Source organism: Melospiza melodia, chromosome 4, assembly GCF_035770615.1.
Source record: "Melospiza melodia melodia isolate bMelMel2 chromosome 4, bMelMel2.pri, whole genome shotgun sequence".
Lineage (NCBI taxonomy): Eukaryota > Metazoa > Chordata > Aves > Passeriformes > Passerellidae > Melospiza > Melospiza melodia.
Genome location: NC_086197.1, coordinates 350,602 through 373,008, shown reverse-complemented (window position 1 = coordinate 373,008; position 22,407 = coordinate 350,602). Strand labels below are relative to the sequence as shown.

The 22,407-nt window shown below is 62.0% G+C and overlaps 1 protein-coding gene across 1 annotated transcript; it reads left to right on the top strand.

Moving 5' to 3' along the window:
• Positions 1-1,761: 1,761 nt before the first annotated feature.
• TNPO3 (transportin 3) lies at positions 1,762-22,323 on the top strand. Its single transcript, XM_063153579.1, has 23 exons — positions 1,762-1,925; positions 6,169-6,369; positions 6,965-7,038; positions 7,638-7,794; positions 9,963-10,106; positions 10,772-10,947; positions 11,423-11,561; positions 12,543-12,689; positions 13,208-13,315; positions 14,457-14,548; positions 15,946-16,085; positions 16,157-16,348; positions 17,437-17,528; positions 18,044-18,120; positions 18,302-18,362; positions 18,794-18,934; positions 19,430-19,546; positions 19,995-20,089; positions 20,219-20,375; positions 20,671-20,838; positions 21,004-21,116; positions 21,693-21,783; positions 21,858-22,323. Exons 1-22 carry the CDS (start codon positions 1,800-1,802, stop codon positions 21,751-21,753), a joined length of 2,778 nt encoding a protein of 925 aa, XP_063009649.1. The 5' UTR covers positions 1,762-1,799; the 3' UTR covers positions 21,754-21,783; positions 21,858-22,323.
• The last annotated feature ends 84 nt before the right edge of the window (positions 22,324-22,407 follow it).

Sequence of the window (22,407 nt, the reverse complement as noted above, 5' to 3'; positions counted from 1 at the left end):
TCAGGGCTCCAGGGAAACCCCCCCACCCCAAAATTGCACTGATTGAGGAACAAGGCAGGATCCGTATCTTACATAGCACAGTTTCTATTTCGACATTTTGTTATAACCTGAAACTATATTCACCACACTACTTAAGAGAATTAACACAGCATTACTTTCTAACATAACACATTTAACATTCATTTTAATATTTGCCAAAAGCCAATCATAAAATATGCATTTTCCACAGGGGCAGCAGGACCCCCGTGGGACAGCCCGGGGGTACCAGTGTGAAAAGTGCACATTATATGGCTCCAGGCAGATATTAACCATACGTATTTTGTTGTATTGATTAGTAGTGCTGTATTAACATTTTAATAATATGGTAAATGTAGTCTTGTGGTTAAAAAGTAACTTTTGTAGTTAAAATAAGAACTTTGTAAGTGAGGTATTTTTTTAATAAAAGAATGAAGTACTCGCACCAAACGGCAGCCGCAGGACAGCTGAATCTTTCAGAGAAAAATAATTTATTGCCCCCTTATCAGAAGAAACGAACTTCTTCTCGCCTCGAAGGTGATGTTAAGATTCAGAGGAAGAAGTTCACACTTAGCAGACAGAATCCTGTGTTTGAATGGAATTTATGCATCATGGATGAGGTGTATGAATATGCAACGGGCTATTGTTTTTAAGGGTTAATCCTCTGTTGGCGTGGGGCCTTTTTCGGGCTCGTGCTACCCATAAGAGGTACCCGGGCTGTCCGTAACTCTTTGTTTCTATGGTCTCATATTGTCCCAATTCAATTTGTCCAGATTATTATTACTCTAATTGCATTACTATTTTTATAACCATTTAATTGCTATTAAACTTTTAAAATTTTAAAAACAAGTGATTGGCGTTTTTCACACCGGGACCCCACGCTCCGGCCTGGAGCCCCAGGGGGTACCGGGACCCACACTCCGGCCTGAGGGTGTCCCTGGAGTCCCCGGGGGTACCGGGACCCACACTCCGGCCTGAGGGGGTCTCTGGAGCCCCCGGGGGTACCGGGACCCACACTCCGCTCTGAGGGTGTCCCTGGAGTCTCCGGGGGTACCGGGACCCACACTCCGGTCTGAGGGTGTCCCTGGAGTCTCCGGGGGTACCGGGACCTCCCACTCCGGTTTGAGGGGGTCTCTGGAGCCCCCGGGAGTACCGGGACCCACACTCCGGTTTGAGGGTGTCCCTGGAGTCTCCGGGGGTACCGGGACCTCCCACTCCGGTTTGAGGGGGTCTCTGGAGCCCCCGGGAGTACCGGGACCCACACTCCGCTCTGAGGGGGTCTCTGGAGCCCCCGGGGGTACCGGGACCCACACTCCGCTCTGAGGGGGTCTCTGGAGCCCCCGGGGGTACCGGGACCTCACACTCCGGTCTGAGGGTGTCCCTGGAGCCCCCGGGGGTACCGGGACCCCACACTCCGCTCTGAGGGAGGGTCCCAGACCCTTCCCGCCGCGCCGCGTGCGCCCGGACACATTTGGCCGCCGCACCGCCGGAAACCCGTTCCGGGCAGGGCGTGTAGGGGGGGGCGGTGGGACAAACCGTGGCGGGATGGGAGAGGACGGGACGGGATGCGATGGAACGGAATGGGATAGGATGGACGGGACGGGGCGGGATGGGATGGGATGCGATGAGATGGCAGAGGCGGAACGGGGCGGAGCGGGCAGCGGCGAGGGAGGCCGGCGGAACGGAAGGACGCGGAACGGAAGGCGCACGGGCGCGTTTCCGGGGGCCGGCCCGGTGCGGCGGAGCGGCGATGGCGGCGGGCGGGCGGCGCTGAGGGACCGGCCATGGAGCGCGGGCCGGGCCGGCCCAGCCTGCAGCTCGTCCAGCAGGCCGTGCAGGCGCTCTACCACGACCCCGACCCCAGCGGCAAGGAGCGGGCCAGCTGCTGGCTGGGCGAACTGCAGCGCTCGGTGAGAGCCGCGGGCGGCGGGTACCGGGCCCGGGCTCGCGGGGAGGCCTCGGGCCGCATCCGGGGTGGGGCGGGGCAGGGAACTGCGGCCCCTCGGCGGCCTCGGGGAGCCTCTACCCCGCCGGTGCCGCTGCTCTGTGGCTGCCCCATCCCTGTGAATGCCCTGGGAGGGACCGGGGACAAGGCCTGCAGGGACAGCACCCAGGGAATGGCTCCCACTGCCACAGGGCAGCCATGGGTGGCATCCTGGCAATGAGGAATTCCTGCCTGGGCTGGCATTGCCAGAGCAGCTGGGGCTGCCCCTGATCCCTGCAATGCCCAAGGCCAGGCTGGACACTGGGGCTGGAGCAGCCTGGGACAGTGGGAGGTGTCCCTGCCATGGCAGGGGTGGCACTGGGGGTGGTTTGCGGTCCTTTCCCACCCAAACCATTCCCTGGTTCCGTGATTCACACAAGGAAAAGGGGCTGGGCAGGTTTGGCACAGTCCTGAGGGAGTTGGGAAGGAGGAATTGGCTCCCAGAGGGAAATTTGGGCTTCTCCTGCCGGCCGGGGGGAGAGAGCGTGAGATGATGGAGCCAAGGGCTCCTTCAGACCCCAGAGCCCTCAGGACACAGCTCCCCCGGGTTTGGGGCGCTTGTCGGTGTTTTGTGACCCCACGTGGTCCTGCTGGAGCCCCTTTGTCCCCCCTCCCTCAGGGGTGGATGTTTCCCCTCCCGAGCTGGGCAGGGTCCCCTGTGCGCTCCCCGCTCTCCCCAGGCCCTCCCCAGCACCGGGACCGATCCCTGCCCTGGGGCCGTGTCCCGCCCCTCCCTGCCCCGGGTGTCCCAGCTCCCTCCGCAGCAGCAGCTCCTGCCCCTTCTCCTTCCCACAAACTCCTGTTTGCCCCATTTCCCCCCGAATTCCCTGCAGTGCTGCAGCCACATTGCGGCTCCCGCTGGAGTTCCAAGGGAATGTCCATAGCTGGGTCTGGGGGCTCTGCTGCTGCTGCTGCTGCCCCCATGTCCCCCTGGCAGGGGCAGCTGGAGGAGGGAGGGTCCCAGTTCAGGGATGGGTCCTGTGCCAGGCTCCTGGGATGCTGCACTGGCACCTTTCCCAGCTTGGTGGCCCTGGTGGCATTGGTGGCCCTGGCTGGGCACTCGCTGTGTGTCCCTCAGGTGTCCCCGTGCCCTGGTCTGGATGGGGGCACTGGGATTAACCCCCCAAGGGCTGTTTGCTGGGATCCCCCTCTGTGCCAAGCCGTGTCCCTGCAGTGCCACCTGCCAGGGGCTGTTTGCTGGCACCCCTGGGCAGGCTGTGCCCCTTCAGAGCGCCCAGCCCTGCTCACTTCTGTCATCTTTGCCTCTGCTGGGACGAGCTCTCGGGGTGGGGTTCTTGCTGGTTTCTGCGTTTCTGGGCTTGTAATCAGGGGATACTGGAATGGTTGGGTGGGATGGGACCTCAGAGCCCCTCCAGTGCCAGGTGAGCAGCACTGACAGCCATGGGGTGCCCAGGTGAGCAGCACTGACAGCACTGACAGCCATGGGGTGCCCAGGTGAGCAGCACTGACAGCCATGGAGTGCCCAGGTGAGCAGCACTGACAGCCATGGGGTGCCCAGGTGAGCAGCACTGACAGCACTGACAGCCATGGGGTGCTCAGGTGAGCAGCACTGACAGCACTGAGCCATGGAGTGCCCAGGTGAGCAGCACTGACAGCACTGACAGCCATGGAGTGCCCAGGTGAGCAGCACTGACAGCCATGGGGTGCCCAGGTGAGCAGCACTGACAGCACTGACAGCCCTGGAGTGCCCAGGTGAGCAGTACTGAGCCATGGGGTGCCCAGGTGAGCAGCACTGACAGCACTGACAGCCATGGAGTGCCCAGGTGTGCCCAGGGAGCAGAGGGCACACAGGTGCAGGGCATGAACATGAGGGCATAAAGGGGTGGGCAAAGACCAGCAAGGGCAGATGCCTGCAGCCGTCTGAAGTGGTGTGGTGTTACCCTGTGTGGGGTGAAGCCTTCTGAAATTGCATCTGTGGGATGAATCCCATCGTGGGGATGAGAAGGCAAAGCCTGAAGCCGAGTCTGGGTGCCTGGGTCACTCTGAGGGTTCAGGTTTGGCACAGTGAGATCCCCACAGTTCCCATCCCTGGGATCTCTGGCAGGACGTGGGGTTCGGGTTTGTCCCTCAGCTCCCCCAGCAGCCTCGCTCTCCCTTTCCTGCAGGCTGTCTGGGAAACAGGGCCGGACGTGGCCGAGCAGCTCCGAGCCTGCCCAGCTCTGGGGAGCTCGGTGCAAGCTGACCTAAATCCCAGAATCTGAGGCTCCTTCAGCCAGCCGTGTGCTCAGAGCTGTGTGAAGGCTGATTGCAGACTGGCTGGGGTTTCCTCAGGCGCAGGAGCTGTACCCAGGGTGGGTTTGGCTGGAGTTTGCATCCTGTGTCTGGAGCAGAGCCCTGGGAGAACATTTCATGTGGGTCCATGGCTGTGAGCTGAGTGTTGGGGCTCTGGAGTGGATCGAGTGGAGGTTGGTTTGGGGTTCAGTGGGGATTCAGGAAGTGCTTTCTGGGAGGGAAATGCTCTGGCTTTGTAGAGTTCCTGAATATGCCATGAGGAGTGTCAGGCATAGAAGCAGCTTCTTGCAGTCATTGGTGCTCACAGCCCATTAATAATTGTGCTCTTTGCTGAGCTGGGCTCCCAGACGGATTATCCATGTGCCCTGGGGTGGTGGGTTTGGGAGGATCTCCTGTGTCTGCCATCCTGTCCATCCAAACTGGAGTTACCAGGCTGTTAACTGAGGGGAGAAGGAGTTTTCTGAGGGAATTTGGTGGGATTCTGGCTGTTGGAGGTGTGGAGTTTAACTTCTTGCTTATTCCCAGCGTGGGGATTCCCTGTGGGGATAAATAAATCCAGGGGGGACGATTATGCCAGCAGTGACTCCAGGCTTTTCTCACTCCTGTTAGAGTCATCCCAGGCCAGTTTTACACCAGGGGTAGCTGGAGTTACAGCCCTGTCGTGGAGGCAGCTGGGGAAGGAGGAGCAGAGCCTGGCAACAGCAGAGGAGTTGTCTGCAGGCTCTGCAAGGGCTCTCATTGACCATGCTGTGCCCAGGGGTGCTGATGGAGCAGCACAAGGGCTCTGCTCAACCACACCATGCTATGGGGTGCTGATGGAGCAGCACAAGGGCTCTCCTTTTAACCACGCTGTGCCCAGGGGTGCTGATGGAGCAGCACAAGGGCTCTCATTGACCACACTGTGCCCAGGGGTGCTGATGGAGCAGCTCAAGGGCTCTCCTTTTAACCACACTGTGCTCAGGGGTGCTAATGGAGCAGCTCAAGGGCTCTCCTTGGCCACACTGTGCCCAGGGGTGCTGATGGAGCAGCACTTCATGGGGAAAATGTGCAGTGTCCCATGGGAAGCTGTGGGGAGCTGCTGCCTGGATGTGGCAGGGATGGATCCATGGCTCTGGGGTTGAACCTGGAGGGGTTGAGGTGAGGAGCCATGGGGATGTGGCGCCTGGGGACACAGGGACACAGGGCAGTGGTGGCCTCGGCACTGCTGGGGACCTGTTGGACTCGGTGGGCTCTGGGGACAGGGTGGGGATGGGGCACAGCTTGCTTGGACTCAATGGTCTTGAAGGTCTTTTCCCCTCTCAGTGACTCAGGGATGCCGTGGGTCTGTTCCCATTTCTCAGCTCTCCAGGGGGCTCTGGAGTCTGCCTGGTGTTTCCCTGGCTCACCAGTGCCCCAGTCCCACACTCAGGACTGAGCCTTTGGGTTCAGACCAGCCTGGCACTGGCTGGAGCTGCCCCAGGGCTGGGCAGGCCGTGGGCTCCTGCCTGGCTCTCCTCCAGCTCTCAGACACATCCGTGTTCAGCTCTGGAGTCCTGCTGTGGGCCCTCAGGTGGGCCTGGTGTGCCCAGCCCAGGCAGGAATTGCTCATTGCCAAGATGCCACCCATGGCTGCCCTCTGGCAGTGGGAGCCATTCCCTGTGTGCTGTCCCTGCAGGCCTTGTCCCCAGTCCCCCTGCAGGCCCTGCCAGGGGCTCTCAGCTCTCCCTGGAGCCTTCTCCTGTTCAGGCTGGGCATTCGCAGCTCCCCCAGCCTGGCTCCCTGGGAGCTGAGGGGCTCCAGCCCTGCAGCAGCTCCGGGGCCTCTCTGGGCTCGCCCTGGCAGGACAGGGCTGTGTGTCCATTGGGAATTTGGGCTGCCTGCAGCAGCCTGACCCCCCATCAGCCCTGCCCACTGAGCACAGCGTGGCTCTCCCACAGGTCCATGCCTGGGAGATCTCGGACCAGCTGCTGCAGATCCACCAGGATGTGGAGTCCTGCTACTTCGCAGCACAGACCATGAAGATGAAGATCCAAACTTCATTCTATGAACTCCCCACGGATTCCCACGCCTCACTCCGGGACTCTTTGCTGTCCCACATCCAGAACTTGAAGGACCTGTCCCCGGTCATTGTCACACAGGTGGGTGATGGCAGGGGGGATGGAGCTGCTCTCTCCATGTCCTGCTCCTGGCAGGCAGTCACTCTCCCTGGGCTGGAAAACAGGGAAGGCTGGTCCGTGCTCCTGGCCTGCACAACATTGATTTCCCTCCTTCATCACTTGGTTCCTTTAGTTACATCCATTACTCCATCCTCGTTTGCTGTTGGGAGAGGAGGAGCAGGGGTTTTCCTGTGCTCTGCCATGGACACAAACCTGGCAGTGCCCTGGGTGCCAGGGGGATTTCCCTGCACCCTTCATTCCCACTATCCATACATTCCTGTGGCACCGGGGGGCCTGACACCCCCAGGCTGAGGCAGGGTGCCCGTGCAGCCCCTGGGTGCTGTGGCAGGGAATGTCAGCCCTCGGGGCAGCCGGTGTTCACTGCAGGGATTGTGCACAGGCAGGGATGGGGGACATGGATCCCAGAGTGCCCAGCCCATGAGCCGTGTTGGGAATGATCTCCTGAGTTACCTGCTGGCAGGGATGTTGGGGTGGCTTCCAGAGCTGCCTACAGCCCTGTCTCTGGGCACATCCCAGCACTCCCCACACTGATCCATGTGTTTGCATTCCCTTCCAGCTCGCTCTGGCAATAGCTGACCTTGCCCTGCAGATGGCTTCGTGGAAGGGCTGTGTGCAGACACTGGTGGAGAAGTGAGTGACTGTTCCTGTCTGGGGGCTGTGTCAGGCAGGCGTGGTGCAGGAAAGGGAAGTTTTTCTCCCGTGATGGTTGATTTCAGCTGCCCTGGGTGGTGGCAGGAGGGGCTGGCTGCCGTGCACGCTTCCCTGCTCACAGCCCAGCACTCAGCGCTTTTCCTCATCCCTGTTTTGTTAGGGACAATCCCTCTTCCCTCAGCTGTGTCCGTGCTGGGGGATGGAGCAGTGGGGCTGGTTTATCCCCAGATGTCCCCACACGCTGCTGCACAGTGACAGCAGCAGCCCTTGGGGCTGCCACCACCCTGAGTCCATTGGCAGCAGGAGGGGGTGGGATTGTTCCGGGCAGTGGCACCTGGACTCACAGAGCTCACGGGCTGGGAAAGCTTCTGTCACTGCTCTGTTGTAAATCTGGGCTGAGCCATGCTGGAGGCTCCTCTTGGCAGGGCTGTGGCTGGACACCGCCTGTCCTTGAGGCAGGACTGTTGCTGAATCCATGGGATTGGGAAGGGGCCTTAGAGCCCTGCCGAGGTGCGGGGTGCCCGGCAGCCCTGGCTGTGCTGTTGCCAGCGCTGAGGTGTCCCCTGTGCCCGTGGCAGGTACAGCACTGACGTGACATCGCTGCCCTTCCTGCTGGAGATCCTGACGGTGCTGCCCGAGGAGGTGCACAGCCGCTCGCTGCGCATCGGCGCCAACCGCCGCACCGAGATCATCGAGGACCTGGCCTACTACTCCAGCACCGTGGTGTCCCTGCTGGTGAGCAGCCTGCAGCTGCCTCTGCCCCAGGGCACCCAGCCCGCCCCAGGGCACCCAGCCCGCCCCGGGGCACCCAGCCCGCCCCAGGGCACCCAACCCGCCCCAGGGCACCCAGCCCGCCCCGGGGCACCCAACCCGCCTCAGTGCACCCAACCCGCCCCAGGGCACCCAGCCCGCCCCAGGGCACCCAGCCCGCCCCAGGGCACCCAGCCCGCCCCCAGGGCACCCAGCCCGCCCCGGGGCACCCAGCCCGCCCCGGGGCACCCAGCCCGCCCCAGGGCACCCAGCCCGCCCCAGGGCACCCAGCCCACCCCGGGGCACCCAACCCGCCCCGGGGCACCCAACCCGCCCCAGGGCACCCAGCCCGCCCCGGGGCACCCAACCTGCCCCAGGGCACCCAGCCCGCCCCACGGCACCCAACCCGCCCCGGGGCACCCAGCCCGCCCCAGGGCACCCAGCCCGCCCCAGGGCACCCAGCCCGCCCCGGGGCACCCAGCCCGCCCCCAGGCACCCAGCCCGCCCCACGGCACCTAACCTGCCCCAGGGCACCCAGCCCGCCCCACGGCACCCAGCCCGCCCCAGGGCACCCAGCCCGCCCCAGGGCACCGGAGCTCTGCTTGGGCTGGAAAAGCCCTCAGAGCCCGCGTGCCCAACCATCCCCCAGCACTGCCAGGGCCACCAGCGACTGTCCCTGAGTGCCACTTCCACCGGCTCCGAAATCCCAACAGGGATGGAGACTCCAGACCTCCCTGGGCAGCTGTGCCAGGGCTGCAGAGCCCTTTCCAGGAAGGAATTTTTCAGTATCCGACCTGAGCCTGCCCTGGCACAGCTCAAGGCTGCTTCCCCTCTTCCTGTGTCAGGAGATAGGGCTGAGCTGTGCCCTCTGCCCAGCAGCCCAGGTGTTGCTGGAGAAGCCTCTTCCCCCATTCCATGTTTATCCCAGCAGAGTTCCCTGCCAGTCCCTCTGCAGCCGTCAGGGCAGCCCAGCTCCACCTGTTCTGGGAGAAGTTGTCTGAGCAAGTCCTTGCTCAGTCTGAAATTCCTTCAGCTTCCTCGAGTCCCCTTCCAGGGCCACCCTGCCCTGCCAGCCCCAGCTTTTCCAGGGACACGTGGGAATCCTGGCTGGAGGATCAGGAGTCCCCACAGTGTGCTGTCCTCTCCAGCCCCATGTTTTCCTGGGGTATCCCAGCTGGCACACCAGGGGGCCCCCATGCTGGGCTGTCCCCTCCAGCCATGTCCAGCCCCAGCTTTTCCCAGCATCCCTGGGAGATCCTGGTTGGCATACTGGGGACACAGGCAGTGTCACCTCGCTCTGGTGCTCACAGCTGCTCAGAGCTGACACAGGATCACCAAGGGCTGGCCCTGTCCCTGCACATTCCTGATCCCTCTGCACCTCTGCCTGAAGCTTTCCTGAGCTTTCCCTGTTGGTGCCAGCATGGGCATTTCCACCACCTACCTGAAGAGTATTTATATTTTCTATGTGGGATTTAAATGCCAAATTCCCATCTTCAGTTACAAAATGCAGCATTCCAGGGACTGTGATGAGGCGGGGTGCCTTTAGGACTGAAATGTCAAGTGAGATGATCTCTGGAAGCTCTTGTGCAAGGATTCCTGGGCCAGTCTGGGGGGTCTAGGATCTTTCTCCACATCCTGCCTGTCCACCTCTTCCTCCTTTCCCTGTGCCAGTCGAGGCTGGGGCTTTTGGCAGGGCTCTGCTGGGCACTGGGCTGCAGCTGGAGCATCGGCCAGCACTGGGAATGAGCTGCTGCCATCCCACAGCTCAGCACATCCTGCCTTGGACACCGGGGTGGATGTTTGGAACGTCCCTTGGGACAGGTCTGGCTCTCAGCAGCAGCCTCTCTCTGCAGAGGTGGTTTTCTGGGAGAAGGGTTAAACTGGGATTGTCAGGTGTGAGCATCCCTGATGGCTGTGCTCTGCTGGCCCAACGCGGGATCCTGCAGGAGTGGGGATGAGGGAGCTGCTCCAGCTGCTCTTCCTGCTCCTGTGGGCTCTGTCCCTCCCTCTCACTGAGTCCAGGGCTGTTGGTGACAGGGGTGCTGGGAGCAGCCTGCCTCTGGAATGTTCTCATGGGGCCTCCAGAGGATGGTTATTTCTCATGGACCACCCGCTGGAGTCACATCCTGACCGGCTGTGCCATGTCCCTGCAGGTGACATGTGTGGAGAAGGCAGGCAATGAGGAGAAAATGCTCATCAAGATCTTCCGCTGCCTGGGCAGCTGGTTCAACCTGGGCGTCCTGGACAGCACCTTCATGGCCAACAGCAAGCTGCTGTCCCTGCTCTTCGAGGTGCTGGTGAGTGCTTCCCAGGAGCTGGGGGGCTCCAGGGGGGACACTGGGCAATCCCAGCAGGACTGAGGTGAGGAGCAGAGGGTTCATCCCTCCTGCGTCACGCAGGGACTCTCTGGCTCCCTCTGGCCAGATCAGCTCCACAGGGTGGGCAGTGCAGGCAGGGAGGTGCCACGGCCCATGAGGTGCCAGGTGAAGTTTGTCACACCCCGGGGATGCTGGGTGAGGTTTGTCCCACCCCAGGGCTGCCAGGTGAGGTTTGTCACACCCCGAGGGTTGGAATAGATCTCCAAGATCAAATCCAGCCATTGTGGGAACCAGAACAAAAACCTGGTGGTTTCATTACTGCCTGATAGCATGGTATAATTGGGGCAGCAGAGGGGCAGCTCCCATCTCTGCTCTGGTGACCAGTTACAGCACCCAGGGAATGGCTGGAGCTGTGCCAGGGAGGGTCAGGCTGGAAACCAGGAAAGGTTCTGCCCCAGAGGGTGCTGGGCACTGCCCAGGCTGCCTGGGGAATGGGCACGGCCCCGAGGCTGCCAGAGCTCCCTCCCTGGGATCGTTGGGGTGTCTGTGCAGGGCCAGGAGCTGCATCTGGGATCCCTGTGCTCCCTTCCAGCTCAGGCTGTTCCATGACCCTTTGATAATTGCTGGGCTTTTGTGCCTTGCAGCAACAGGACAAGACCTCGTCCAACCTGCACGAGGCCGCGTCGGACTGCGTGTGCTCGGCCCTCTACGCCATCGAGAACGTGGAGACCAACCTGCCCCTGGCCCTGCAGCTCTTCCAGGGCGTGCTCACCCTCGAGAGTGCCTATCACATGGCTGTGGCACGGGAGGACCTGGACAAGTGAGGGACAGGGACCTTGCTGTGGCCGGGAGGGACGGGCAGGACAGCGCTGACCTGCTAGGGCCATGTCAGCCTCCAAAGGGAGATACCAGTGCCAGGGCATCAGCACTGCTGGGGGCACTGGGGCTGGGCAGTGCCTGTCCCTGTGCTGGCCACTCGTGGGGTCACACCCAAGTCCTGGGGGCAGGTCCGGGCCCCTCGCTGCAAGAGAGACCTGGAGGGGCCAGGGGCTGGGCTGGACTGGAGCCGTGCCCTCACTGGCCTTTTGGAGAAGTTTGAGATCACTATTTCAGCAGATTTGCTTATTGGAGTGCAGTGTTTGCACCCACTTCCCCTGCTGGAGTCTCTCCCAGCTGCTGGCAAAGCAGAATTTGGGGTTTCTCACTCTGCCCAAGGCCCTGGGCACATTCTGCCCAGCCGTGCCCCGCACTAGGGTGGAGCCCCTGAGGCTGATGCAGCCCCTGTCCCTCCGCAGGGTGCTCAACTACTGCCGTGTGTTCACCGAGCTGTGCGAGACGTTCCTGGACAAGATCGTGTGCACGCCGGGCCAGGGCCTGGGCGACCTGCGCACGCTGGAGCTGCTGCTCATCTGTGCAGGGCACCCGCAGTACGAGGTGAGCTGCAGCCAGGCACGGGGCAGGCCTTCCTGCTGCTGCTGCTGCCGCCCAGTCATGGCCCTGGGAGCTCTGGAATCCCTGCTCTGCACTCGTGGGCTTCGCGTTTCCCTCTGGGTGTCCTGGGATTGCCAGCACAGCTCTGAAACCCCTGATAGTGCTTTCCCACGTGTTCAGGTGCAGCTCAGTGGGGATTTGTGGTTCCTGGGAACTTTGCCCTGTCAGTGACTGAAATGCTAGTTCATATCAAAGTGCCCACCCACCTACCTTAGGAGCAAAACTTGTCGTTGTTTTGGTCTCTTTTTATCTTTTATTTAATTCTTTATCCTTTTATTCTTCCCAAACCTTTAAGTGCCAGTAGCTGATCCCTGCCTGTGTGCAGTGGATGGAAGCTGCTGCCTGGCTGGTTTGCCATGGGAGATGCAGGGTGGCTGTCCTCCAGCAGGCCCTATACACTCGCTGGGGTCCCTGGGACCCTTTTCCTCCCTTCCCAGGTCTGTTAAGCTCAGTGTTCCTTGGCCACAAGCTCATCCTGTGCCATCAGTGCTGAGGGGGACATGGAGCTCTGCAGCTGGTCCTGACTAAATCTGCACTCAATAACCACACAATAAATTAAAGATCCCACCACAAAGAGGTTGCATCCACTTGCAGCCCAAGCTGCTCCCAGAGCCCCAGGCCCCGCTCTGGGGTGGTTCTGGGCTGGAGAGGCTTTGGCTGCCAGGGCTTGGGGCAGCTCTTCAGTGTCACTGGGGGATCCCAAGCCCTTTATAAGTGACAGGCAGAGAAATCAGTGGATCTGGGGCAGCTGGTCCCTGTGTCACCACTGTGTGGCACAGCAGCTCTGACTCACATCTGTGGTGCTGGCACTGCTGCCACCCAGGGCCAGGGTTTCTGTTTCTCCATCGGGACTACTGACACAGTGAGGGAATAGCTATGTTCTGCTATTCTGTAACAAAATGCTGTATTTTTCTTTCCAAACAGGTGGTAGAAATTTCCTTTAACTTCTGGTATAGACTGGGGGAGCACCTGTACAAGACGGACGATGCTGTGATCCACAGCATCTTCAAAGCCTACATCCAGCGCCTGCTGCACGCGCTGGCCCGGCACTGCCAGCTCGACTCCGACCACGTAAGGCCTGTGCAATGGCCAGGGGGGGTGTGTGTGTGTGTGTCCCTATGGAACGGCTGGGATGTGTGTGTCTGTGTGTGTGTGTCCCTGTGCAAGCACTAGGATGTGTGTGTGTGTCCCCGTGGAACTGGCAGGGCAGTGGGATGTGTGTGTCCCCTTGGAAGCTGTGTTGTCCCTGCTTGAGGCAGTTTTATTGGGTTCAGGATGGCATGGCTCGCTAGTTCCAGCTGGTGTCTTCGTCCATCCACTCTGGGATGGTTTGTCCTCTCCTCCCCTCCTCATCCCCTTGCTTCCCATCCCTTCCTCACTAGTTGGAGCAGGAATACACGGTGTGTGCTCAGGCTGGTCATGTTTCCCTTGGGCACAGCTCTGCAGACCCTCCAGCAGCCAGGTCTGTGGCAGGAGGGCAGGAATGCTGGGTCTCCTTGAAACAGAATCAGTGGTGTTGCCCTGGCTGTGGCTGAGGGGGAGCCTGAGCTCCCCTGAGCTGCCCTTGTGCTGTCCCTGCTGTCCCTCAGGAGGGAGTCCCCGAGGAGACCGATGACTTCGGCGAGTTCCGCATGCGTGTCTCGGACCTGGTGAAGGACCTCATCTTCCTCGTGGGCTCAGTGGAGTGTTTTGCTCAGGTGGGTTTGTGGGAGTGCAGTGAGGTGCAGGCAAATGCCAGGGGAGGTCACCGAGCCCTGGTGGCCTTTGGGAGAGCAGGAGGTCACACACACCTTGCGCACAGGGAATTCTGTGGTGGGAGCTGTTCTGGGAGAGCAGGAGGTGTGGGAGCACCAGGAGGTTCCTGACATGTTGGGGAAAGCCACTGTGGTCCCACAGTGTGGAACGTGGGGTTTCTGTGGGCCCACAGCTGGGCTGGGAGTTTGGGTATGGGATGGGTGAGGGTGGGAGTTTGGGGCTGGGATGGGTCAGGAGCAGGCCGTGGGGCTGGGATGGGTCAGGAGCAGGCTGTGGGGCTGGGATGGGTCAGGAGCAGGCTGTGGGGCTGGAATGGGTCAGGAGCAGGCTGTGGGGCTGGGATGGGTCAGGAGCAGGCCGTGGGGCTGGGATGGGTGAGGGTGGGAGTTTGGGGCTGGGATGGGTCAGGAGCAGGCTGTGGGGCTGGAATGGGTGAGGGTGGGAGTTTGGGGCTGGGATGGGTCAGGAGCAGGCTGTGGGGCTGGGATGGGTCAGGAGCAGGCTGTGGGGCTGGGATGGGTCAGGAGCAGGCTGTGGGGCTGGGATGGGTCAGGAGTGGGAGTTTGGGGCTGGGATGGGTCAGGAGCAGGCCGTGGGGCTGGGATGGGTCAGGAGCAGGCTGTGGGGCTGGGATGGGTCAGGAGCAGGCCGTGGGGCTGGAATGGGTCAGGAGCAGGCCGTGGGGCTGGGATGGGTCAGGAGCAGGCCGTGGGGCAGGGTTGGGTCAGGAGCAGGCCGTGGGGCTGGGATGGGTCAGGAGCAGGCTGTGGGGCTGGGATGGGTCAGGAGCAGGCCGTGGGGCTGGGATGGGTCAGGAGCAGGCCGTGGGGCTGGGATGGGTCAGGAGCAGGCCGTGGGGCTGGGATGGGTCAGGAGCAGGCCGTGGGGCTGGGATGGGTCAGGAGCAGGCCGTGGGGCTGGGATGGGTCAGGAGCAGGCTGTGGGGCTGGGATGGGTCAGGAGCAGGCCGTGGGGCTGGGATGGGTCAGGAGCAGGCCGTGGGGCTGGGATGGGTCAGGAGCAGGCCGTGGGGCAGGGTTGGTGATGGGGCTCCTGGCCCCTCAGTGACCGTCCCTCCCGCAGCTCTACGCGACGCTCAAGGACGGGAACCCGCCCTGGGAGGTGACAGAGGCCGTGCTCTTCATCATGGCCTCCATCGCCAAGAGCGTCGACCAGTGAGTCCTGTCTGTGTCTGGGGGGCTAGGGCTGCCTCCCTGTGACACGGACACCACAGATATCCCAAGGACATTCCCATCCCTGGCAGTGCCCAAGGCTGGGTTGGACCGGGCTTGGAACAAGCTGGGACTGTGGGAGGTGTCCCTGCCATGGCAGGGGTGCCGCTGGAGGGGCTCTGAAGTCTGTTCACACCCAAACCATTCATTGGAGATCCTTCCACATCCAGGTGGAGTTTTCCTAGGTATCCTAAGGGAAGGTTAAGTCACTGAGAATGTTTCCACCTATGTTAGTGACAGTGGAAGTGTGGACAGGTGACACCCAGGGTGGTGAGCCCGCAGCGAGTCCTGTGCACTGCCAGCAGTGGGACAACCCAGCTGACTTTCCCTGGGCTTGGAATGCTGTCCCTCCCGCCCCTGGGACACTGGGATCCCCATCCCTCTCTTCCCTGGGAGGCTGTGATTGCCGTCACTCCTTTTCCCAAGGAGGCTGGTGACACCATCCCTCCTTTCCTTGTGAGGCTGGCAGTCCTATCCCCCTGCTCCCTGGGTACCTGGAGGAGTCACCTCAGCACCTCAGTCCCTTCACATCACCAGCTCCTGCTATCTGTGTTGAGGCTGCTCCTGCTTGCTTTTCCAATGCCTTGTTCCCAGGAGTGCTGGCTGGAAGCACTGGGGCTCTGCCCCCACCAGCCTGGGATCACCCATCACACCCTCCTACAGTGGTGGGCTCAGATAATGAACCCCCTGGTTTTCATGTCCCCCAGTAGTGGTGGGGCTCAGCTCCCAGATAATGAACCCCCTGGTTTTCATGTCCCCCAGTAGTGGTGGGGCTCATTCCCAGGTAATGAACCTCCTGGTTCTCGTGTCCCCCAGTAGTGGTGAGGCTCAGCTCCCAGGTAATGAACGCCCCTGGTTCTTGTGGGGCTGAGCTCCCAGATTATGAATGCCCCTGGTTCTCCTGTCCCTCCGTAGTGGTGGGGCTCAGTTCCCAGGTAACGAACCCCCTGCCTGTTGTGTCCCCCAGCAGTGGTGGGGCTCAATTCCCAGGTAATGAACCCCCTGGTTCTCGTGTCCCCTGGTAGTTGTGGGGCTGAGCTCCCAGGTAATGAACCCCCTGGTTCTCCTGTCCCCCAGCAGTGGTGGGGCTCAGCTCCCAGGTAATAAACCCCCTGGTTCTCCTGTCCCCCAGCAGTGGTGGGGCTCTCCCTGGAGGCATTCTGTGTTGCCTGTCCGTTCCCCACTGTGGCACTGGTGTCCATGGGGCAGAGCCCCCCTCAGAGGGTCTGTCCCAGTGTGCTCCCAGTCCCGTGGCACGCTCAGAGTGCCTGTGAGGCGAGGCAGAGGGCCCAGCAGCCCCTGGCAGCCCCTCCGGGCGCTGAGCCGAGGCTGTCCCGCAGGGAGAACAACCCGACGCTGGTGGAGGTGCTGGAGGGCGTGGTGCGGCTGCCCGAGTCGGTGCACACGGCCGTGCGCTACACCAGCATCGAGCTGGTGGGCGAGATGAGCGAGGTGGTGGACAGGAACCCGCAGTTCCTGGGTGAGTCCCGCGCCCCCGCCGTGCCCCCGTGCCCCTGGCAGCCCCGCTGCACTGAGCCCCTGTCTCCGCAGATCCCGTGCTGGGCTACCTGATGAAGGGGCTCTGTGACCGGCGCCTGGCGTCGGCCGCGGCCAAGGCCATCCACAACATCTGCTCCGTGTGCCGGGACCACATGGCCCAGCACTTCTCGGGGCTGCTGGAGATCGCCCGCGCCCTCGACTCCTTCGCGCTGTCGCCCGAGGCCGCCGTGGGGCTGCTCAAGGGTGGGTACCATCCCGGGCCCTGGGGGCTATCCTGGGAGCTGCCAGGGGTGTCTGTGGGGGTTGCTCCCCAGGGTGCTGAGCCCCATCCTCGTGGGGTTTGTCCTGATGGACCCCAAGTCCCATTCCACATGCAGAGCATCCTCAGGAGTTCCCCTGGGGCTGGAGGCAGAAATAAATCCTGTATTGGTAACTGTCCCCATGCCTGAGACAGAGCTCAGGGACTGTCCTGGGCTGGATACGTGGGGAGAGTGTGTGGGAAATGCTGAGAGCCAGGCTGGCAGTGGGTCGCTGCTCCATCCAAACTCTGGGAATCACCTGCTGGACACAGAGGGTGGAGGTTTGGGAGTATTGGTCATTCTTTTAGAGAGTTTGGGCTCAAGAACGGAGATTTTTAACTCACAGTGTTGGTGTCTCACTGGACTCTTGGGCACCATAAGCCTCCTCAACCACAGATGGTTTTGGGGATATGCCTTAAAGATTTTCAGTGAATTCCAGTGCTGCTGGAGCCTTTATCCCCAGAGCCAGGGAGCCTTCCCTGCAGTCGTGTGCTGCCATGGGAGACTAAATCCCCTTGTTCCCCTGGATGCGCCAGCACCAGCTGTGCTGCTCCTTTCCCTGCCAGAGGGTTTTCTCCCCCTCCCTTAGAACAAGCCAGGAATTCCCGAGCCAGGGAGGTTCCCCCTGGGGTGGTTGGCACCACAGCCAGATCCTGGCTGTGCCAAAGCTGGGAGTGAGCTGCTGCCCATTGGGAGCGGGAGCAGCTCGGTGCTCCTCGTGTTCCATGGCTGGGAGCCCTGAAGCACCTTCCCTGGAGATTCCCAGGATCTCACAGTGCTGCTGGACTGGCATGGGGACACTGGGGACACGTGGTGAGCCCAGATGTGCTTGTGGATCTGTTGGCCTGTCCCTGTCCCTCACACCAGCGTCGCTCCCTGCTGGGACTGAAGCGTTTCGGTGTCTGGTTCAGCCAGAGCCAGGTTCAGCTGCGGGGAAACTCCCAGGCCCTGCCCCTGTCCCACAGCCCTTCCATCTGGGAATGTGATCGCCCCTGTGCCCTCCCTGCCCCTGAGCCGTGTGTGTCCTTGCAGGCACGGCGCTGGTGCTGGCCCGGCTGCCCCTGGAGAAGATCTCGGAGTGCCTGAGCGAGCTCTGCGCCGTGCAGGTGCTGGCGCTCAAGAAGGTGTGTTGGGATGGGGGGACAGCACCTGGGAGGGGACAGTGGGGACAGTGAGGACAGTGGCCAGGCCCCAGCCCTGCTACAGCAGCCGTGTCCTCAGAGCCAGAGCTGTATCCTAGAGTAACAGAATTGTTTGGGTTGGAGAAGCCCCTGAAGCCCCTGGAGTCCAACTGTTCCCCAGCACTGCCAAAGCCACCACTGATGTCCCCAGGTGCCACATCCACACAGCTTCTAATCCCTTTGGGGATGGGACTCCACCCCTGCCCTGGATAGCTGTGCCAGTGCCAGGAATAATTTCCCCAGTGTCCAACCTGACCCTCCCCTGGCACAGCTTGAGGCCATTCCCTCTCATCCTGTCACTTGTTCCATGGGGCAGGGCCCAGCGCCCACACAGGACATGGCCAGGACTGAGCCATGATCCCACCTGAGGAGCTGCTGCTGGTGGGGTCAGTGTCCAGGCAGTGTCTGCCCAGGGCTACCTGTGCTCCTGGAATCCTATCCTGTTCCCTTGTTTCCAGCTGCTCTCCCAGGAGCCAAGCAATGGCCTCTCCTCAGACCCTACAGTGCCCCTGGATCGACTCGCCGTCATCTTCAGGTGAGGAAGGAGCTGGGGCACTGCTGCTCCCCCAGAGCATGACTCTGCACTGCCCCCTTCTCCCCAGCCCTGGTGGAAGTCTCTGCTTCCCCAGGTTCCAGCTCCTGTTCCACTTCCCACAGCTCCAACCTTTTCCTTGGCTGTAATCCCAAACCCCCTTAACCCTTGGCTGTTCCCACAGACACACCAACCCCATTGTTGAGAACGGCCAGGTCCACCCGTGCCAAAAAGTCATTCAGGAGGTGCGTGGAGAGGGCTGGGATCTGGGGACAGGGTTCTGTGGGGGGTTTTGGGGTGGGGGTTTCCAGGGTGTTAAAGTTTATGGGGGTACCCGGGGTGTTGTACAGAGTTGGGAACAGGGCTGCACGCGAGGGGAGCCGTGGGGCACCTTCCTGTCTGTCCTGGAAGCAGGGATTGGGGTGTGGAGGGGGAAATCTGAGGCTTCAGCCCTCTGGAAGGGGCCCTGGCTCTGGGAACGGCCCCGGTGTTTGATTTCCCTGCCCGTGTCCCGTTTGACACGCTGCACCGGAGGGGATAAACCCCCCCAGGCTCCCCAGAAACCTTTCCTCCCCCATGTGCCATCCCTCCCTGGGGTCCGGGCGCTCGGGGGGCCGGGGGGGAGCGGGCAGAGTGTCCCTGGTGAGGTGTGACCCCTCCTCGCGTGCGTGCCCAGATCTGGCCGGTGCTGTCGGAGACCCTGAACAAGCACAGTGCCGACAACCGCATCGTGGAGCGCTGCTGCCGCTGCCTGCGCTTCGCCGTGCGCTGCGTGGGCAAGGGCTCGGCCGCGCTGCTGCAGCCCCTCGTCACACAGGTGGGGACACAGCTGGCCTGGGCGCTCGCTCAGGGGTCGCTGTGGCTGCCACGAGCGTGGCAGGGCTGGCTGTGGGCACGGGGAAGTGCTGCAGCGAGTCCTGGCACTCTTGGGAATTCAGCATAAGCCCTTGGGGAGGAGAGAGGCTTTGGAAGAGGTGGGGAGTGCAGGGAGGTTGTGGATCCCCATGTGTGTGTGTGTGTGATTTGGGAGGCGTGTGTGAAACCCTGCATGGTACAGCTCCTTGGGGAGGTAACCCAGCCTCAGGGAAGGATCCCTGAGCCCCAGAGGTGGGTGCTCCCTGCTCCACTTGGCTCCTGCCAGGCTCCAAGGGGAAGGTTCCATAGGGAAGTGCTGCTGGCTCAGGTGGCCTGGGCACAGAGAGTGTCTCAGGACCTGAGTGAGTCCCTTGGGATGTCCCTGCCCACAGGGGCCAGGCTGGGGATGGAGGGATGTGGGCTCAGGGCAGATGTGGCAGCGTTCCTGTCTCCCCAGATGGTGAATGTGTACCGGGAACACCAGCACTCCTGTTTCCTCTACCTGGGCAGCATCCTGGTGGATGAGTACGGCATGGAGGAGGGCTGCCGGCAGGGCCTGCTCGACATGCTGCAGGTGGGGCTCACCTGCCCAAATCACAGCGTCACTCAGGGTGGAAATCCCTCTGAGCCCCTCGAGTCCAGCCGTCCCCCAGCACTGCCGAGGCCACCACTGGCCCTGTCCCCAAGTGCCACATCCACACAGCTTTGAAATCCCACTGGGAGTGGGCACTCCACCCCTGTCCTGGGCAGCTGTGAGCTGTGCCAAGGCTGGACAGCCTTTCCAGGAGGAATTTTCCCTAATATCCCATCTATATAGAATCTCAAACTGCTTTGGGTGAGAAGGGACCTTGAAGCCCATCTGTGGGCAGGGCCACCTTCCACTATCCCAGGTTGTCCCCAGCCCCCTGCAGCCTGTCCTTGGGCACTTCCAGGGATGGGGCAGCCCTAGCCTGTTCCATGTGGGGAAGGGCAGCTTGAGGCGTGATCCCAGGTAGTTGCTGATGGATCCCTGTTCTCCCCAGGCTCTCTGCATCCCCACCTTCCAGCTCCTCGAGCAGCCCAATGGCCTCCAGAACCACCCTGACACCGTGGATGACCTCTTCCGCCTGGCAGCCAGGTGCCACCTCCTTCACAGGCCACCCAGCCTCTCTCCCCTCGGGGAGGGTCCCCTGGGAGCTCCCACGGGAGCAGTGCGGCGGGGGAGGCAGGCCCTGCCCTGATGTCCATCTGTCTGTGTGCTGGGCAGGTTCATCCAGCGCAGCCCCATCACCCTCCTGCGCAGCCAGGTGATGATCCCCATCCTGCAGTGGGCCATCGCTGCCACCACCCTGGACCACCGGGACGCCAACTGCAGCGTCATGAAATTCCTGCGGGACCTCATCCACACCGGGGTGGCCAATGACGTGAGTGACACTCGGGGGTGTCGCCGTGGAATCCTGGAATGGCTGGGTGGGAAGGGACCCCAGAGCCCCTGCAGTGCCACCGCTGCCATGGCAGGGACACCTCCCACTGTGCCAGGCTGCTCCAGCCCCGTCAGCCCCACCATCCTCAGCTGCCCTGTCCTGGTGTCCCCACGAGCCACCCACGCCGGTCTCTCCATCGCTGCTGGCAGAGAAGCTCTGGGGGTTGCCTGCCCCCAGGACCAGTGTGTGTCCCTGTCCCCAGGCCCTGCCCACCCCCTTCTCCTTCCTCCCGCAGCATGAGGAGGACTTTGAGGTGCGGAAGGAGCTCATCAACCAGGTGATGACCCAGCTGGGGCAGCAGCTTGTGAACCAGCTCCTGCAGACGTGCTGCTTCTGCCTCCCGCCCTACACCCTGCCCGACGTCGCCGAGGTGCTCTGGGAGATCATGCAGATCGACCGCCCGGTGAGGGGGCACCCACAGGGACAGGATGGGCCCAGGGCAGGGCTGGGACCCCAGAGGGACAGGATAGACCCCAGGGGCAGTGCTGGCACCCCAAGCTCTGCCGAGGCAGGGCCCGGGAGCCAGGCTGGGCTCCCCGTTCCGAGTCGCTCCCTTTCCCTGGCACAGACGTTCTGCCGCTGGCTGGAGAACTCGCTGAAGGGGTTGCCAAAGGAAACCACGGGCGGAGCCATCCAGGTGACACACAAACAGCTCACCGACTTCCACAAGCAGGTCACCAGGTGAGTGCCACGGGCTCTCCAGCTGGCACCAGCTCCCTCCCCCAGGCTGGCCTCCAGCAGCCCCAGCCCTGTGCTGTTGGTGCTGCTGGGATGTGCCACCTGCCTGCACGGGGCCCTGGGGCTGTGTGGCGCCTCTGCCATCACCCAACGGGTTTTTCTGCCCAGCCCCATCCCTGTCGAGCCACGGGCCCTTCTGAGCCACCTCCTCATCCCCGTGAGTCACTGGTTGCAGCTGCCAGGCCCTGCCCAGGCCTGTCCCTTCCCAGGGCCATCTGCTTTGGGAACATCACCTCCCTCTGCCTGGCTCCATCTGGTCCCTGGACAAATCCCAGAGGCTGAGCGCCTGGGGGCAGCTCGTTCCTTCCACCCAGCCACCACCGCGATAGCCTATGAGTCTCCTCCAGGGACAGTCCCAGGGCTGCCGACCTCCTTGTGCCCTGATGATTGTCCCTTCATCTCTCCAACACCTTGGAGCCGAGCTGCCAGGCTCCCAGCTCCCCTCCCGCGGCAGGACACCTTCCCTGGGTCCCACACGTCCCCTTGGGGTCACCCCTGATGTCCCCCCTTGTCTTGCAGTGCTGAGGAATGTAAACAAGTCTGCTGGGCTCTGAGGGACTTCACCCGCCTGTTCCGATAGCTCCGGCTCCACGTGGCACCTGTCTCCCAGGTAAGGGCTGGCTCCGGGTCCCCCGCCCCGCAGGACGTCGGGGACAAAGGGTGAAGCTCCCTTCCTCCTGCCAGGAATGTCTTTAAGGAGCAGACAGGCAACAGCAACCCAAGAATGTGTCCCACAATCAGCCGAGGGCTCTCGCCCGCTGCAGCGCGTCCCGGAGTCCGGAGCCACGGGAGGGAGGAGGGCTCGGGGGTCCCGGCGGCCCCGCCCGCCCGGGGCTGGGCACCGCCCGAGCAGCAGCCCCGGGGCAGCGCCTCCGACCCGACTGCGACCCACCAGGCACCGGAGCCACGCCGAGCCACTCGGCTCCGCCCGGCAGCAAAAGAAGCAGAAAAACTTTCTGTGAAATGGAGACAAAAAAGAAGGAAAAGAAACAAACAAAAAACAAACAGTACAAATTGTTTAGGAAGATGGGGGGGGTCAGTCTGGGGGTCCCGGGGCGCTGCCCCCCTGAGCCCACCGTGGCCTGCCTGGTGCCGACTCCCCGAGACGACACAGGCGGGACGGACTCTGCAAATAGAGATTTATATTTTATTTTGTTCTGCTTTTTTTGTTTGTTTTCTTGTTTGGTTTTTTCTTTTTTTTTTTTTTTTCCCTTTTTCGGGGTTTTCTTTGGTT